Source organism: Festucalex cinctus, chromosome 8, assembly GCF_051991245.1.
Source record: "Festucalex cinctus isolate MCC-2025b chromosome 8, RoL_Fcin_1.0, whole genome shotgun sequence".
NCBI classification, from domain to species: Eukaryota; Metazoa; Chordata; class Actinopteri; order Syngnathiformes; family Syngnathidae; genus Festucalex; species Festucalex cinctus.
Genome location: NC_135418.1, coordinates 13,342,186 through 13,360,365, shown reverse-complemented (window position 1 = coordinate 13,360,365; position 18,180 = coordinate 13,342,186). Strand labels below are relative to the sequence as shown.

Sequence of the window (18,180 nt, the reverse complement as noted above, 5' to 3'; positions counted from 1 at the left end):
TTCCAGCACATGGCGCCGAGTTTAACAAGCGTGTGATGTACTCAGCGCCTCGTGAAAATCTTCTCAGAGTGCGGCTTTAAGGCTGCAGTGCTGTGCTGGCTGTATGTCGGATTGTGGATCAAAAGACTGTGTGTCGTGCAAGAATCAAACATCTGATCTGCAGCCTTTCGTGTGTTTCTGAGCAGAACGTTGATGAACGCACACATGCTCACGTTTGCCATCACGCTTGCGGGAAAAACACAAACATATAATCTGTGTGAGAGCTGAGCAGATTATCGACTGAGTGTGTTTGAGGGACGACCGCATAAAGAAGAAGTGCTCACTTCTTGAAGACGGGTGCTGCAGTGTGCATTGTGGATTTTTCGCATGTGGGAGAAGACGAGGGTGGCAGAGGAATGGGGGGAAGTTGTGAAGAAGATAAAAAAAAAAAAGGAAAGTGAGGATGAGGAAGGAAGGAAGGTGTAGCATAGAGGATAATATGAGTGTCTTTTGCCTTTGAGCTTGTGGGCTGGGGAACCAAGAGCAGAATATGAATGTCACATTTTCTCAAAACACTGCAAGGAGACAGTGTTATGTGTTGCGTAAAAAATGACCGTTAACCTTCAACATGGTGATTCTAATTCGGTGTCCAACCTCACATGCAACACAAACAGTAAGTTGTTTCATTTTTGTGTATTTGTGCATTCTGCATTGCCCAAGGAAACTTTTAAGAAACCCCTCAGGAGCTGCAGTATTGTTAGATGTTGATTTGTTTGAAGACTACACACAAGGTTTTTACTTTTTGGCAAGTATTTTTAGAAGATTCTTTCCCCCCAGAATAGTATGAGGATTCTGTCAGTGAAAAATACCCCCCCCAAAATAATTTCACGCTCTGGTTTGTCAGTGTGTGTGTGCGTGCGTGTCACAGAGGCCATGATTTTACTAGGTTGATGCTAACTCTGTAAGACTGTGCCTCCTTTTGAAGCGTGCTGCTGAGTTATTTGATTTGTCAATGGCTCACTATGCTCGGCCTATATATATATCAGCAAATGTATCACATATTGCACACAATAATCACTTATTGTATGTTATTGATCTGTCAGATGATGAATTAAATTACTTTTTTTTTCTTTTTTTTACCCTTTGACGTCTATTGTGTCATTTTTTTCTTTTCTTTTTCTAATCATAGAAAACAGCTCGGCTAATGTTAGCACGTTAGTTTTAGAGCTAAAGCGCCATTAGCTAATGTTAGCGGCTAACGTTGGCACATTAGCTTCTAGCGCCAAAGTGCTATGAGCTATTGTTAGCCAGTGTAATAGCGCTAGTATCTAATTTTAGCCTATATAAAAATAAAAATAAACATACCTTAAAAAGCTAGCAGCATGTTTGTAACACCGTAGGGTAAATGTTTGTTTGTTTTGTTTTGTTTTTAAGCTCAGTATAAGCGATGTGTGCATCTCGAAATTAAAGTGCATTATGGGTAGCGGCGTGGTGCATTGTGGGTAGGCTAAACTACCAAATGGTCATTGGAAATGAATTGGATCCAATGGAATCAGCTCTGATAGTAACGTTTCAACCGCTGGAAAGTTGCTGTTTTTTATTAACATCCATAGCATGTGGTTTACTGACATCTGGGAAGTTGACTTTCAAGCTTTAAAGTGCACAGTTACACAAAGATTGTCACCACTCTAATCTCCACCATTCAAATTGATATGGTAGTTGGTGGCCTTGTTTTTTTCCCCCACGCATGCACAAACTTAATGCGTACATTGCTTGTGTTCATTCGGTAGTCTTACCGATTCAACATATGTCATCATCATTGCGCTCTCTCGCTCTCGTTCTCTCTATCGCTCTATCTCTCGCTTTCTCTCTTTTTTCTTAAATTGTGGCCAGTTTAGTCTTCTTCTGTGTCTTTGTCTTCAAACATGCTAAGTCAGTTCCCCAATTATTCTTTAGAATGTGGTAGCCAGAGTAGAACCCTAACCCTAAAACCCACGCAAGCAGAGGCTGAGGTTCGAACGTGCATCTTTTGACAACGAGGCCGGTGTGATCAATATGCCGCTAATCAATATGCCAAAAAGAATGTGGCGTAGTAATCAATCCAGTTTATCCTATTCCAGTTCCAGTATCCAGTATCAGAACTAATATGAGATGTTATGGTGTCCAGTTGGAATAATATGCCACCAAAGTTGAGAACATCCATTTTCTACTCCACCTGATGAGGGTGCAGGGAGTTTGCAGTTCCCTTTAAATGAGTCGACTGCGTTCGCTCCCACAACGGCACAAAATAAATGCCCACTTATACCTGCACTTTGTGCTAGAATTGTGCTGGGCAAGAAAATAAAAAATAGAAAATAGTGCCAGAAAATATCACAAAACAAATCTTGCAGGTGTGTCTTGCATGATGTCATGCCCCCCCAAAAATCCATTATTGAATTATGAACCACTATTTTTTTTCCTCTTAGTTGTCTCTGTGTCATCAACAAGACATTCCAGTTGCTGTCTCTTTAAGGCCCCATCCATAAAAGCTGAGCATCATCAAGCATATGATCTATGAAGACATCCATGACAGGCTGATGTCTACCTAATAGCAAATGTCATAAAAAAGAAAAACAGTCTCAGAGGGGATATTTTTGGCTCACACTGATAATCACTTTTATAAGTGTTTGTCTGTATGGGAAACATTACACATCACTGTATCCTCCTGACTACCAGCAATTCAAATTTGTCCTCTGTAGTGGACCTTTTTAAACCTGAATATCTCCCACCCAGTGCATACGATTGAATTAACTCATTTTGTGATATTTAGAGGGCATTCAGAGCTTTCCAATGATACCAAATGTGTAGGGGTGGGGCTTCCCTCAGTGCAATCACTTTTTAGGGAAGAGGAAAAAGAAGTGTATAACACTTTTTATTGAACAAATTTAGGCTTTAAATCAGGGGTGGCAAACTGCAGTCCTCGAGGGCCGGACACCTGCAGGTTTTATAGATTTCCCTATTCGAAGTGCAGCTGATATCAATTAACAGGCTCGTTATCAGGCTTCTGCAGAGTTTACTGATGAGCAGATCATGAATCAGCTGTGTTGAAGAAGGGGAATATCCAAAACCTGAAGGACTGCGGCCCTCGAGGACCGGATCTCGCCACCCCTGCTTTAAATGTTGTTAGCATGTGTTCTATAAGACTCTTAAGAACACATTAAAGTATTGTTTGAATTATTTTAATTGTATTTGAGCCTAGCATTTAAGTTTTAAAAAAATGTCCTCTGTAGTGGACACATCATAGCTTAAAAATAAACACTTTTATATATATATATATATATATATATATATATATATATATATATTTCTTTTGCAGTATTCCAGTTACTTCACAAAGATTGGGGAATATCAAAATAAACATGATTGGACAATATTTGTTTTTTTCCTGGTATCAGGAGGATGTAAAATATAATAAAGCAAAAATAACTGATATACTGTTATAATTGTAATAGGGTCTTACATGATTGTACAAGTGTCAATGAGGGTTGAGCCACCAACCAGAAATTAAAAAACAACATTGTATTCTGAATGATCTAACTGACCAATTAAGAAAAGAGTTCAACTGAAACAAAGCCTTTCAAACTGAACTAATGATCCTGACCATCACAGATTATATAACACATTTGGGGTATTCTTTGACAATCCATGTCATGTATGTGGGTGTCTTAAAACAGGACCTGCAACCGAGGACTTTGAGATGTGTTTCAATAAACTTTGTACTTTAGGAGGTCCACGGAATCAATGCATTTGTTGTTTTGTAGGAGCGTGGGAGTGGGAGCACCTCCAGGAGGCCTTGGAAGAGAAGCTGAAGAACTCGCTTGCAGTGGCTCAGCTTATGGAGCGCATACGATCACTTATTGGCAGAGAAAGGGTGAGTTCTAAGTTTGTCCTCGCACATTTTCTCGGCTGCTTTCTTCATACCTACAGTATAACAAAACGGGGAAAAAAATCTGAGATTTTGCACACCCACTCAAATGGTAACTGTGAATTTTGAACAGATTGGGTTACTTAATTGAAAAATTGCTGCTTCTTATTAGAAAATCTTTTGTTCATTACAAGTGGTGCAATATCTCTCTCCTTAGCAAATAAGGAGTTAAGTACATTCACTCTAATCTGTGACATGATAAATCTGCTCTTTGATTTTCCAAACATGTTTTTAAATTGACTTAATCAGCAAGATCTTGTTTTGCCACAGTGCTGTTATAATTAGCATATTTACATAATTACTCAGCCTAATCACCTCTCTGATACTGTGGGAATTAACAGTAAATAAACAAGACATGCTCTCGAAGGAGCAAAAGTAGATTTTCTGTCAGGTCTTAATACAAGACTTCAGGCGTGAAATTCATCAGCAGGATTTCTTGCTCTCAATTCAGTGAGATTAAGAGAGGTGGGAGGTGGTCTATGTGCAGGCCCATCGAGAAGAACCGAATCGACATTAGGATGGACGTCTTAGGACAAGCTGAAGCATTACTTCAACAGGATGAACCCCCTTAAATGTCTCGTCATAATATATTTAACAGATAACACGCAATCAAGGACCTTGTGCACAATGCTGCTTCCATACGTTGTGAAAATACCATACAGGAGATATTAAATACACCTGCACAATCAGATGATATCCAATACAAGGCCTGTGTTCAAAGGCAACATATACACTGGTATATGGAATGGAATTGAATTGCCATTACACATGCAGGAGTGCAGACTAACAAAATTGCTTATGACCAACAGAGGGAGACAGAACGGAGAAGGCTGACAGGTCGCCGAACAGCGCACCAATGTTGTATATCATACTAAAACTTCATTTACACTACATGTGAATTAGTATTTACTATTACTATTTGGGTAAGAAAGCGGATTCAGGAATCCACACATACTCGTGTTTCGCGTAGTGTAGAATTTGTTTTTCAATAATTAAAAACAAAAAGTATTTTTAAATGCGAAGGCAACCCAAAAATGTTCTTTACAATACCCTAATATGGCGTAAGCACCTCCACTCGTCCAAACATGGCATTCTGATTAATGTTGTGTTTGTCAAATATGAGTTAAGCAGCAAAATCCAACCGTTTTTATCCATTTTGAGGGGCGGCCATTTTTATCACTCACTTTTGGGAATTTTTTTGTGCTAAAATAAATACAATTCTCCAATGTATTTATAAGAGCATCCCCCACTGTATTCATTTATATTAATTACATGTTATTGTTTAAGATTCATGTAAATAGGCAGTCACATTTTTAAAATAGTTATTAACTCATTCACTGGCAGCCATTTTCAATGGAGCAACCTCCTTCGCTCCCGGCTGTTTTACTGGATTTTGACTGATTTTGCAAGGCCCACATAAGATTGTGTTCTATTGCTATAAAAACATAGAACCTACATCAAAAGAAAGATTAGAGTCTCTTCTTTCATCAGGAAAAAATATATATATTTTTATATATTTCTGTTTTGCGGCTATTAGCATTAGAAAATAGCTAAGTTTAATCATTATTCACAAATCTGTTTAAACTAGTGGGGAAAAGAGCGTTTTGCAACATGGCCCTGGTTAATCTCATATACTCTGCTGCCACCTGCTGGCCATTTATGTAATAACTACCATTGCTTCAAGTATTCTCTTCATTTCAGAGGCTGCATCAAAGCCTTCTCTATGCTCAAAAACAAAAAAACAAAAAAACAGAAAACGTATAAATACGTCTGTGGTCGCATAGTAATGTTTAAAATAGAACGTATTTATACATTTTTGGTATCAAATGAGTTAAGTGGGACTGCAGTGTAAATGAATAAAAAATGGTAGGGGCAGGAAATACGTCTGAGCGCATTACTAAATAAATTTAAACTAATCTTTGAAAACACGAGTTACATATTGCCGTCACCACACTGTATATATCGGGAGCAGTCATATTTGCTCAACAGCACAAATGGGACAGATTGAAAAATACGTTTTTACCTCTGTAATGACGCGCTTGGCATTGGAATTTAAGTGTGTCTGGCCAGCGCTCCGTGAGACTATCAGAGGTGCCATATGTATTCCACTGGGGATGCGAGATAAATGTTCAGAATAGCAATTGCCTTGTAACAGCTTGTCATCCCAGCTCAGGTGTTTAACCCACTGTCGTCTCCTCTTTTGGCTTGCTGTGTGTACGTGCAGGGCACCAGAGATACCCCCAGCGCGCGCGCGGCCCAGCTCGGCCCCCAGACTCTCGTCAACCTCTTCAATTCCCCTCTTTATTCGGATGTCATCTTCATGGTGCAGGGTGGGTTGACGCTGTAATTAGCATTCACAAATGAATGCGCAGTCACACGGGAGAGGAAGGTCACATTTGATCGGGGCTTGATTGAATTATGAGCTTGCCGACAGGCCTGCTCATCCATAAGAAGATAAAATGCGATAAAACAGACCAAAGGACAAACTGTGATCCATCCTTTTTGCGTTTCATCCCACGTATCTTTTTTTAAAGGACCCCCTAGATAACAAGATGATAACAAGGACAGCGAGACGCTCTTCTCTTTGTAGCTGTGAGTTCAAACCAGTTCAGGATTATTCAGCGAGTGTGTTATGTTCATTTTTTTTTTTTTTCCAAGAATAATTGCAGCTTGAGTGCTGTGCCAGAGCTGTTAGTGCCTCTGAATGGCGCTCAGCGAAAAATGTCACGGCTTGTGCACAGGCTCCATGTGTCGCTATTTCCTGTTGATTTCAAGAGCCCGTTCGGAAAGATCGTTACTCATAACGTCAGCTAAATTGGAACACAACATTGCGTTTGTACTAGGGGTGTCCGGCATTTAAAATTTGTAATCATACTTAATTAATCGCATGAATTCAATAGTTAACTCACAATTAATTACAAATTTTATATCTGTTCTAAATGTACAATAAGTTTTTATACTGTAGAAACTTGGCTGCATGTTTTAGTCATTGATTTCATAATTAATCACAAGATTAGAGTTGATTAGAGCTGTCAAATTATTACATTTTTTAAATCAGATTAATCACATCTTAGAATTTTGATTAATCATGATTAATCACTTAATTAAAAAGGCTTTTATCAACGTTTTTTTCGCTGCCAAATTTGAAGAGCACCTGTTTTGTGTGGGGTTTTTTTTTTACAGTTAACTCATTCACTGCCATCCCAGTCAAAATGGAATACTGACGTCTATAACCGTCAATGGCAGTGAATGAGTTAATATTGTGAAAAAATTGCATCCACCGCACACGCTCAGCCTCCTCTTTTTCTAATCAGTAAATTACTTATATAATTTAAAATGGGGGAACAAATGACCCAATATTTTGACATGAACAAATATTCTGAATGTCATACACAAACATTTGTTAAATGCTTAAAATTAATGCATGTAGCTATGTTTATTGCTCAGACATAACCTGTGCTACCTTTAACATTTAACGTTTATCTGTGGTCAAAATCAATAATGTGATTAATCTGCGTTAATACATGATTAATGCGATAATTTTTTTGTGATTAATTCATCAGTTAACATTTTAACTTTGACAGCACTAGTTAAAATAAAAAAAAAGTAATGTACTGTAAAAAACGAGTGTAATATTGATTTGTTTTGTGGTAATTTTTCTGCCACTAGCTGGCATAATTGCATTTGTAAGACATTGGTGACAGCTCAGTCCTTCTTTTTTTTTTTCATATTAGAGAGATCTAATCTTTAACAATAAGTAACTTGTGAAATTCTGCACATTTTTTAAATTGTAAAATGCAACTTTACTCCAGTCTCCACAAATGTATCCACTAATTTGTACAGTACTCTTTATTTGGATTACCCATTTTAATGCATTACATGAAACCTTTTGGAAGGTCAGTCATGAGCAAATAATTGCTTTGTAGATTCTCACTCATCCACATTGGGGGTGCAAAGGAATCTCTTCCCACTACTCGCAGTGTAAATTTACTGTCTGTCTGATGTGTTTATTCAAGGGAGTGTATTGCCAGCACACCGGGCAGTGCTGGTCGCGCGCTGTGACGTCATGGCGGCCATGTTTAGCGGGAAGTACGCAGAGGCCCGGAGTCGAGTGGTTCCCATCCATGGGGTGTCGTCGGATACCTTCCTGTCATTCCTGGAGTACCTCTACACTGACTCGTGTTGTCCTGGTACGTTTACCGCATGCAAACCACGTTCCGTCAGAAGAATCTTCTTGGTTTGCCCTAATTAAATCCTCCAATTGTGTATGTATGATGCTGAAACTTCCACTTAATGTTTTATTCATTCGCACTCTCTTGGGCTCTGCGTTTGAATTTAAATAAGTCAGGGAGAATAACGCATTTATAACTCTGCACTTAGTCGAGCGCAAACTTCCATTGTAGCCAAATTCTAATTTGGATCAGCAACAACTATAAACGCCTATATAAATACCCAATTTTAATGCAAATCCTGAATTTGGGTATTAATATTCATGCAGTTAAAAGTTTAAAAAAAAATAAAATAATCTGAGGCCCCATTAGTTTTCTGCTGTAACTGACCGATGTGCCTCCAGTCTATAAAGTTTTATGGGAATCGGTCATGTATGTATCAAGGTTATTTTAGTTAACTAAAACTAATGAATAAACAATTCAAAAAACAAGTACGTTAATGAAATAAAAACGAAAATGGTTTTTAATAAACGAAAACTAAGTGGAACTACATTTTATGTTTAAAAAACTAACTATAATTAGAGCAAAAATGTCCTTTGTTTTAGTCTTTGGTAATTAATTTAATGCATGAGCCTTTGGGGATGATTTCAAATGTGGTTTTAAGTACGGTAGATTTATTTTGATTTTAACGGGAATAAGGACGTTTGAAAGTGTGTCACACAGAAGTGACGTCATCTAGCAACAGCCAATAGAAAAGTATTTTTAGATGAAGTTGCTACCATGGTGTTTTTTAAATATTGTGCACAAGTATACAATTTTTTTTTTTAATCTAAAACTAATACTGAAACTAACGAATCTAAGCATTTATTAAATAGCTAAAACTAATAAAAACAGAACCACCCCGAAAACTAATTAAAAAAAACAAACAAACAGAAAAAAAAAACTCAAAACAAAATAAAAACTAACTAAAATGAAAGTTCCAAAACTATAACCCTGGTATGTATGCATCTGTCACGTACAGTTTTTAATATGAAGAATATAGAAAATTCCCTACATATGTATGCTTCACTTTTCACAGATTCACCAAATTTGTGTACACCTCAATCACCAAAATATCCAGAGCATCACCTGCACCACAAGTCAGCCTTGGTTTCTACGAGTCTAAAATCTAACCAAATTTTGTCACCAAATAGCCAGATGCACCAAAGGCGTGGCAGCTTCATCCGCCAAAACGACCATGGAGATGTAGCGCGTCTACCAAATTCACAAACGTGCTAAGGTAGACATGATGACGCACTCGTTTTTACGGCAAACGGCCACCCGTCTACGAAAACAGTTCAATGTGTTCAACTCAATCTCAAAATATTTTGGTTACAATTTTGGACCGTCTATTAAAAGCATGCCATGAATAAGCAGCCATCCCAGATGAAAAATGACTTGAGTGTGTTTTTCCTGGAGGCCTCTCTGGCTGAACGCAGCCTCCGACACAAGCACAGATGACAAGTCGCATCAAGCATCTGCACGACCGCAACATGCTGCCCGTGTCGTCGCTTCCCCGGGGGCAACAAAAAGAACAGCAATGAGCTTAACATGAATTTAGATTTCGCCATGACAACATCCACACGTGACTCTTGTGTCAGATCACAGACTCGTGTGCTTTTGTTGTCCCTCTCAACCTGTCACACTTCATTTTACATTTTAAACTAATTGCAAATGATTATTCTCTCCAGACCTTGATGCGCAAATGACATTAAAAGGTCAAAATAGAAAGGCAAAGTCATAACAAACAATATTACATACAGTTGCTGGTGAAATAGAGCACTTAAAGACAGTCAACTCATTGCTGGCAACGTGAGTGGCACACTTGCCCTGATGCAGCATTTTGAATGATGTCATGATTGTAATCGCATCATGTGATGCCACAACTGTTGTCCCACATCAACCAGACAGCACAATAGGAGAGATCAAATACTGTGTAATTATTATAAAATAGTAACAATAAAATGATACCATAATGTGTTTTTTCAACAGGTATTCCATTTATAACTCCAAAACAAACAAAGGTACAGTTTTGTACAAGGAGGATGAGCAGGTCTGTCTCCAAACATAGGTTTTCATTTTGAGTCACGAGAATGAAGAATCGAACCTATAAAAAAATCTCCAGAGGCTGCAGCTGCTGACTGTTGTGTAAGAGCTCAGAATTCAAGGGCAAAGCAAGGGTATGTCATCAAGGAAGGCAGGATACCATTTGCAATGATCCGCGTACTTTACGCATAGCATACATAGCACATTGGAAACATATAGTATCTTAATTTGATCATTTATATTAAAAAAAAAAATCTGTGTTAGGGATACCTGCTGTCCATTAAAGTGCATGCAAACAAGCAAGCCAAATTTATTAGAGGAGGATGTTGAGTGACAGCAGTCAGGTTAAGTTAGGAGACATTTTTGTTTACCTTGTGACATTACGTAACGGTGCCGCACGCACGCCTGCCTGTGAGGTTGTCATTTGACATCTTGGCAACAACAACAGGATACTTACTTGCTCTTGTAGTAAAGGTGACCTAAATCGGGAGCTGGTACACACGTGCAGAGTTTGCAGCTGTTGATCATGTGATGTACTATTAACCAAACCATGAAGACCAATTATTACATACAAAATAAATTGATAAATCTTTGCATATACAGTACAGTATCATTCCATGCTAGATTTTTTTATTTTTTTATTTTTTTTTATGTTCAATGCGCTAACGATTATGTTTGAAAAGTAAACATGTTTAGTGTTAAAAGTGAGTGGGAGGGATAAATCATGTTTCTATATTACAGATTTCGAGCTATTGTGGGTGGGCCTGATAAATGGGGCGTTCACAGTATAAATAAAATTTAGCCAACATTTGACGTTAAAACTTTTAACAATACAATACCTGCATTTCTGTAATACAGGTAAACCATAATATGATATATCTTTATGGCAAGTACATTTGGCCACTTGGGGGCAGTGTAATCCGTAAATGGACAATGACCAAGGTCATGAAAATAAATGTAAGCTTATTTCTTTCCAACCGTTTATGAGCCAAGGCACATACTTTACAGTAGAAAAATACTACCACCAAACAAAAATGTCAAAAAGTGTACCTTCTGCCATCTAATGGCCGCACATTTAGAACAAAATTTATACAATATTTTCAATATAGTTTCAGAAAATATTCAACCCCCCAATCTCCAAAATTACTATTTATTTATTTATTTACTTACTATGTATTCTCTTATCAGCTTTGCACATCTAGAGACTGAAATTTTTGCACATTCTTCACTGTTCCAGCTCCAGCCTAGATTACATGAAGAGCGTTTGTGAACAGCAGTTTTCAGATCTTTTCACAGATTCTCAATTGTATTTAGCTCTGCACCTTGACTAGGAAGTTTTCGAGTAAGTTGGCTGCACTGAGAGAAAAGGGGGTGAATAATTTTACACGCCCTACTATTCATTTATTTGTTTTAAAGTTTAAAATATTGTATAAATTTCATTACACTTCCCAATTATCACTCGATGTGGAATCTTTTACGGGAAAAATAATAATAATAATCTTAATGTTTTAAGTATGAAATTTGGCAAAAGGTCAAAAAGTTGAAGGGGGCTAATTCTTTTGCAAGGCAGTCAGTATGTTATAATACTTATCTATCCATCCATCAATGGCCCTCTCTACTTAACGACTGCAATGTTGCTCCAATTTCAAGGCAAAGGTGTAAAACTTGTTTATGCACCGTGAGCAATTTTAATCAGAACATTCCGTGACCTGTTCTTCCCTGTGGATGATGTTTACCTCACAGTTTTCCCCCTCAAATGTGTCACCTCGCCGCAGCATGCAGCAGACTGCACTGACACTGTTGTGGTTTTGTTGTTGTTGGTAGCCAGCGTGTTGCAGGCCATGGCCGTGCTGGTGTGTGCGGAGATGTACCAGGTGAAACGGCTGCAGCATCTGTGCGAGGTCTGCGTATGCGCTTACCTGCAGAGTATGCCCAGCAGAGAGCTGGCGTCAACCGGCATCAGCGTCATCCGACTACTCCGACGGGCAAAGGTCGGTGCTTTGAATTTTGGCAAGGTCAGATTCTCAGGAAAAACACTCAAGTTGGCCGAATTATAGAAAAGTGCTTTCCTTCCTTTGCTTGATAGTGTCACAATGCGGAGCAGCTGTACGTGTGGCTCCTCCACTTCATTGCCAACAACTACCTGATCTTCAGTCACAAACCTGACTTCTTGGAGCTCTCAGGTCAGCATGCATTGCCAATGCCGGAGCCAAACTTGTATAAATGGGTGGTTTCAAGGATAATTCATTTCATAAGCAATTAATTTCAATCAGTCTCGAAATATTGAAATGTATTTTAAGTACATAAGCACACGGGAGATTTTTGCCCATAATGTGCTGTTTATCAACAATGGACAAAAAAATTATTCAGTCTATGAACAATTATTCTTGTTCTGTTTAAGGAACAAGTCACATTTTCTCCACTTGTTTCATTTTTGTTAATCCTAACACTTTATTTAGACATAATGGTATTAACAATAACATAATGTTATTACACATGTTATTAACAGTGTTATAAAAACCCCACTTCTAGACTAAAAACGTTAGCGCATATATACTAAGTGTATATTACTCTAGCTGTTTTGTGATGTTTAAATCTTATTTTCAAATGTGATTTTTATTTGGAAGGCCACTCCGTACTTCTGTTTCCTGATTTACGTTCTTCGTTCGTCATTCGGCTCATGCATTTATTTTAAGCTTGTGCAAAATAACGTGAGCATATTCCGTCCAAAACAGCTTATCTGAACATATAAGTTACTTTAAACAATAACGTTTCACAAGGAAACCAACACAACATTGCGAAAAACTTGTCATCTTTTTGGTGGTACTGTAGATTCTTCTTCTCTAGACTCCCATATTGAGGCGGATTACAACGTTTTGTGGTAAATAGCGCCATCTACAGTGCAGGAGGGACATTACATTTTATTATTTCTATACATAAGAAAATCCTTTGAAATGTCACAAAAATGCAATTATACAAATAAAAGCCTCCTATAGCTTACTGCATATACAGTACATGTATTACCTAGTACTCCAAACTGAAAAATAAGCACCCCTGGAAGAAGCTCTGATGAAGGCTAATTAAACGGCTGGTTCATAAAATGAAAGTCAAACGACACTCAAGACCCTGTGGTATATTTTATTATCATCCCTTATACACACAAGGCTCATTTTAGTCTTTGGACGGGCACTGAAGGGCACAAGAAGTTTTGATACAGCAACATGGACGTGAGATTGGATACAGTACAAGTACAACGTGTGTTTGTGTTTCAGAGGAGGAGCGTGAGCAGGTAGAGAGGCTGCGCTGGCCGTCCAGAGGATATCTGCAGGAGCTCAGTGAGTACCAGCAGCGGCGACGCAAATTACGCAAGTCTCGCTGCATGGTCATGTGACGACGTCACCTGGAGGTAGAGAAAGACCAATCAACATGAAGAAACAACATGAACACATTTGAGTCCCTTTACCAAGAGGAAAGTGTCAGGAAGAAGTCACATTAACCAGTGGGGTTCCAAAAATACAGTATAATCATTTTAAAAAATAAAATAAAGCGACTGCCCCATGGGAGATTCTATTCCTGGTGGATGGATGCCGTGTTGTGACTCTCAAAACTGTGACATTTGAATGACATCATCACACGGACAAGCAACCATCAGGATCATGTGCTTGTCCTTTCAATGACTGGAAGTTTCTTTCTTTTTCTACTTGACACCTGCCCTGTCAGGATGTGTAGCTCCCATGTAGTGGACACAATCAAAACATTTGCATATCGTCATGCCTCGATCAGCATCAACCCGTCAAGTGGCTACATTCTAATTTCATTCAGCAAAAACTGTGGAAGGCGAGGTCATAAAATCGTCACAGGTGGCACAACCATTGTTACTGTGCTCATATTCATTGATTTCCAATCTATATTAGAGATTTGATTATGACATGACATTGCCTTCATTCAACTTGTAGTCTGTGTCAGACGTGGACGTTTCAAATTGACTGACAATTAAATCATCCATGTGTCGTGCTGCATACAAAGTAAATCCATAGTAATAGGCAGGCAATAACTTTTGTCACACTTGCATGATCGGGAGTGTTGAGATTTTCGAGGAAACATTCACATCCATCAATATGTTGGAACATTAAAAACCACAATGCCTCTGATTAGATACACAATTCATTGTATCCGTTTCTATTTGGAATGGGTTTCACTTCAATTATGATTATTTGGTGCTGCAATTATTTTTCTAATATATAGACATTTTTTATATTCCAACAGTATTTTTTTTGTTTTGTTTTTGTTTAACTGTACAGTATCACTGGTGATTTTCATACAAGCTTTAATTAATATTTTTGATGAAACAAATGTTTGCTGTGCATTTAAACAGACAACTAAGCCGACTTTCAGCAGTAAGTAAATGAAGAGTGTGCATGACTGATGAAATTACTCATGAAGTTGTTGCTAATGTTGCACTATGCCACAAAAATTCAATAGAGGAGATTACATATTAGAAGTTCCCAGCAATTGGTTGGCGACCAGTCCGCACCTGGGTTAGGCCTCATTAACTCATTCACTCGCAGCCATTTTCACTGAAGCAACCCCCTTCGGCTGTTTTACTGCATTTTGACTGATTTTGCAAGGCCCACAGAATATTGTGTTCTATTGCTATAAAAACATGGAACCTACCAAAAGAAAGATTAGCGTCTCTTCTTTCATCTGCAAAAAAATGTATGTTTCTATCTGTTTCTGTTTTGCAGCAATTAGCATTAGAATTAGTGCTGTCAAAGTCAGAGTTAACTAATGAATTAATCACAAAAAAATATTGCATTAATCATGTATTAATGCAGATTAATCACACTATTAATTCTGTCCGATGATCCTTATAGGGAAAGGTAAGGTTGTGTTTGAGCAACTACATGCATGAAATTAATTACTTTTAACTCATTCAATGCCATTGACGGAAAAAGATGTCAAATGATGCATTTTTGCTGGGCTGACAGTGAATTCGGTCATTTTTTTCTATTTTAAATTATGAAAGAGCAGGATGAGTGTGTGCAGTGGATGAATTTTTTTTTTACGTTCTCATAACATTAAATGTTGAAAAAATTAACAAGTACTGTTTAAATTTGGTTGCCAAAAATGTTGCTAAATAGCCTTAATTAAGTGATTAATCATGATTGATCAATATTCTAAGACATTGACCCAATTTAAAAAAATAATAATCCTTTGACAGCTCTAATTAGAATATAGCTAAGTTTCATCATTATTCGCAAACCTGTTGAAAACACTGGCAAAAAGAGCTTGTTGCAACATAGCCCTGGCTGATCTCGTATACTCTGATGCCTCCTGCTGGGCGTGTTTTGTAATAACTGCCATTGCTTTAAGCCACCTCTTCAGGTCATTAGCTGCATCAAAGCCTTCTGTATGTTCTAGCATTAAAATAAATAAATAAATAAATAAATAAATATATATATATATATATATATGTATATAATACGTGTTTGAGGGTGAAAGACAAACTATTTAAAAAGGTATTTGTAGGTTTTGGGAACAATTGAGTGAATAATAGTGCCAATGCATTATCTCGACCCCTTTGGTGAGGTTTTCAGCTTGCCCCCTATTGACATGGAGGACATCTTTTTAGCCAACTTTTTTTTTTTTTTTTTTTCTTTTTTTTTTTTTTTTTCTTTTTTTTTTTTAGCCAACTTGTTAGCAACTGAAAAAAATCTTCACAAAGATAATGCTGAGTAATAATGACTGACACAGTCAGATATATTAATTTGAAAATAAATTATTGCGCTTGTAGCATAATGTGAGCTGATTCTGGCGTTGGTAGGTAAGAAATTAGATAACCTTAATATTACAAAGGGCTACAACGCAACGCAGTTGTTCACCACTGAAAACTGCATATCAATAAACTCAATACAATTTATCAAGCAAAAAAAAAATTGATGGAGCTCTTGTGTTGGCTGCTATTTAACTGTGTACTTCATTTGTGGCCGCTGACTGGTTTGCCTTGTCAAGAGAAAAACGAGCATAACCTCAATTGCATTTTCTCTTTGGTGTGTCTCTTGTCATGCATATTTAACGAAGCAACGTCTCCCCAGACAGCATGTTGCGGCGACTCGGACAACAACAAGCTGATTCGCATCAAGTATGACTTGCATTGTGAACGCCAAGCACAGACGGATATTTTACTGATGTGTTTAAATTGTATGTAATTGATCATCTGTAAACACAGAACAGAGCCTGTGTCATGCAGTCATCACTGTATGGTGTGCATTTCTTTCACTTTGCTTATAATGTCTATTCAACTCTTTTCCTACCTGATAGTTTTAGTGCGGGTCACTGTAAAGCCCCGATGGACTGCAGCATTCCTTCCAGTTTGCCACTCTTATGCAGCGCTGCCACGTCACTGCCGCCGCCGACACATTCCTCTCCAATGAACACCCGTGGAACCTAAATTCCAGTGAACAGTACAAAGAAGACAATTTGCAAACTTAAAAAAAAAAAATCAAATCAGTCAACTTTTCTAAGCTATTAGGAAGGAAATACTAACATATTGGTGGATAAACCAGAGCAAGTGGCCAAATAATTTTGGACGTGAAATAACTTGTTTTAAACAATATGCCTAAAAATAAATAAATCGAGTCACTTCCTCTTGAATCTTTGACACTTCTAAGATTACTTCCTGTATTGCATTTGGCTTTGTTTTACAATCTTCATGAATGCCCTTTGAGCATTTATTTGATTTCTGTGATATCCAACTTTATGTCCATGTACTAGTGTGCTCTTTGTCCTCACTAGTAGAACAAACTTGACAATCTGGACAACTACATGTGACTGGTTTGGCAAGACTGCACACTCATTGATGTCTACACACTAGTACAAATAGTACAAATGAAGCCCTAACAATTAAGAAATAGAATTTTAGTAGTAGTACCAGTCGTACACAGCTACAAATTATTGCAGTTTTGCCTCACTACTCTGCTAGTAGTGAGTGTAAAACTGGCGTGTACTAGTAGCGAGTACCTTCAGACAAACTTAAAATTATATCAAATTGCCATTAGGAAAGTAGAAGCGTTGTTTTTTTCTCCAATATTTTATAGAGATTATAATGCTTTTCTGTAAGAAAATAAACCAAAGTGAGCTAGTAAACCACTGATATTGACCACGGACGTGAGTGACTCGTTATGCGTTTAAACATATTTATAGTGTTTTTGTTTTACGACAGTAAAGCTCAAATACGACATTTGTTTTACTGCATATATTATACTGTATATTTTTTTAAATGCAGCCAAAAAGAGCATATCCGGGGTGAATGGAACACAATAATCATGATTCGTGTTCTAAGTAGGACTTTTACTGTTAAATCGTAAATCGATGATTGCCTTTTGCTCGAAAATGCTGCGTCACGTCGAGCGTGCGCAGTCGCTTACTAACGGAAAATGCATGTATCATATTTCCAATAATGTTCTTCCAAGTAAACTTCTGGCATTTAACGCGCCCTGCTATGAACGTCCACGTTCATTCAGCCACCCACTAATTATCAGGTTGTCTGTACAGACAATAACGTAACTCACGGTGCGGGCGCCGGTGAGTTCCAGGAAGTAGTCCTGCATGCTGCCCATGTCTTGACGCGCGCTGATGTCAACACACTCCAGATGTCCTGGCTTGAACTTGTACTTCGACAAAACCTCTTCGGCCGTGACACAGTATGGGCATGTGGGTTTAATGAACAAGACCACTTTGTCGCCTTTGATTTTAGCCTGGACGAATTGCTGCGCCATCTTGAGTTTGAAGTGCAAGACAAACGGGGAGGGGCAGGGGCAAAGGAGGAGCGACTCGGCGTTATGTCAGCAAAAGCGGTGATCACGATTATTTTGGTAATAATGGGGTATGTGCCACAGAAGAGGCGGGACTGTTTTTGTACATGAGCTTTGATTTCGGTTCCGGTTCGCGACGTGTGGGCTGCGTCCCAATACTTGTGCTTCC

General features: G+C 38.0%; 2 protein-coding genes across 2 annotated transcripts in view; one reads left to right on the top strand and one right to left on the bottom strand.

Moving 5' to 3' along the window:
• Positions 1-15,551, top strand: part of rhobtb3 (Rho related BTB domain containing 3) — a 31,818-nt gene extending 16,267 nt beyond the window's left edge. The window contains exons 8-13 of the mRNA XM_077529855.1: positions 3,780-3,889; positions 6,168-6,273; positions 7,960-8,133; positions 12,022-12,188; positions 12,284-12,380; positions 13,470-15,551. Coding sequence (XP_077385981.1) covers positions 3,780-3,889; positions 6,168-6,273; positions 7,960-8,133; positions 12,022-12,188; positions 12,284-12,380; positions 13,470-13,588 — 773 coding nt within the window. The 3' untranslated portion in view covers positions 13,589-15,551. The remainder of the gene's footprint in view (positions 1-3,779; positions 3,890-6,167; positions 6,274-7,959; positions 8,134-12,021; positions 12,189-12,283; positions 12,381-13,469) is intronic.
• glrx (glutaredoxin (thioltransferase)) lies at positions 13,322-18,089 on the bottom strand. Its single transcript, XM_077529854.1, has 3 exons — positions 17,769-18,089; positions 16,512-16,644; positions 13,322-13,597 (listed from the first exon to the last, which is right to left on the bottom strand). The coding sequence occupies exons 1-2, from the start codon at positions 17,973-17,975 to the stop codon at positions 16,531-16,533; spliced, it is 321 nt and encodes a 106-aa protein (XP_077385980.1). The 5' UTR covers positions 17,976-18,089; the 3' UTR covers positions 13,322-13,597; positions 16,512-16,530.
• Between the last annotated feature and the right edge of the window lie 91 nt (positions 18,090-18,180).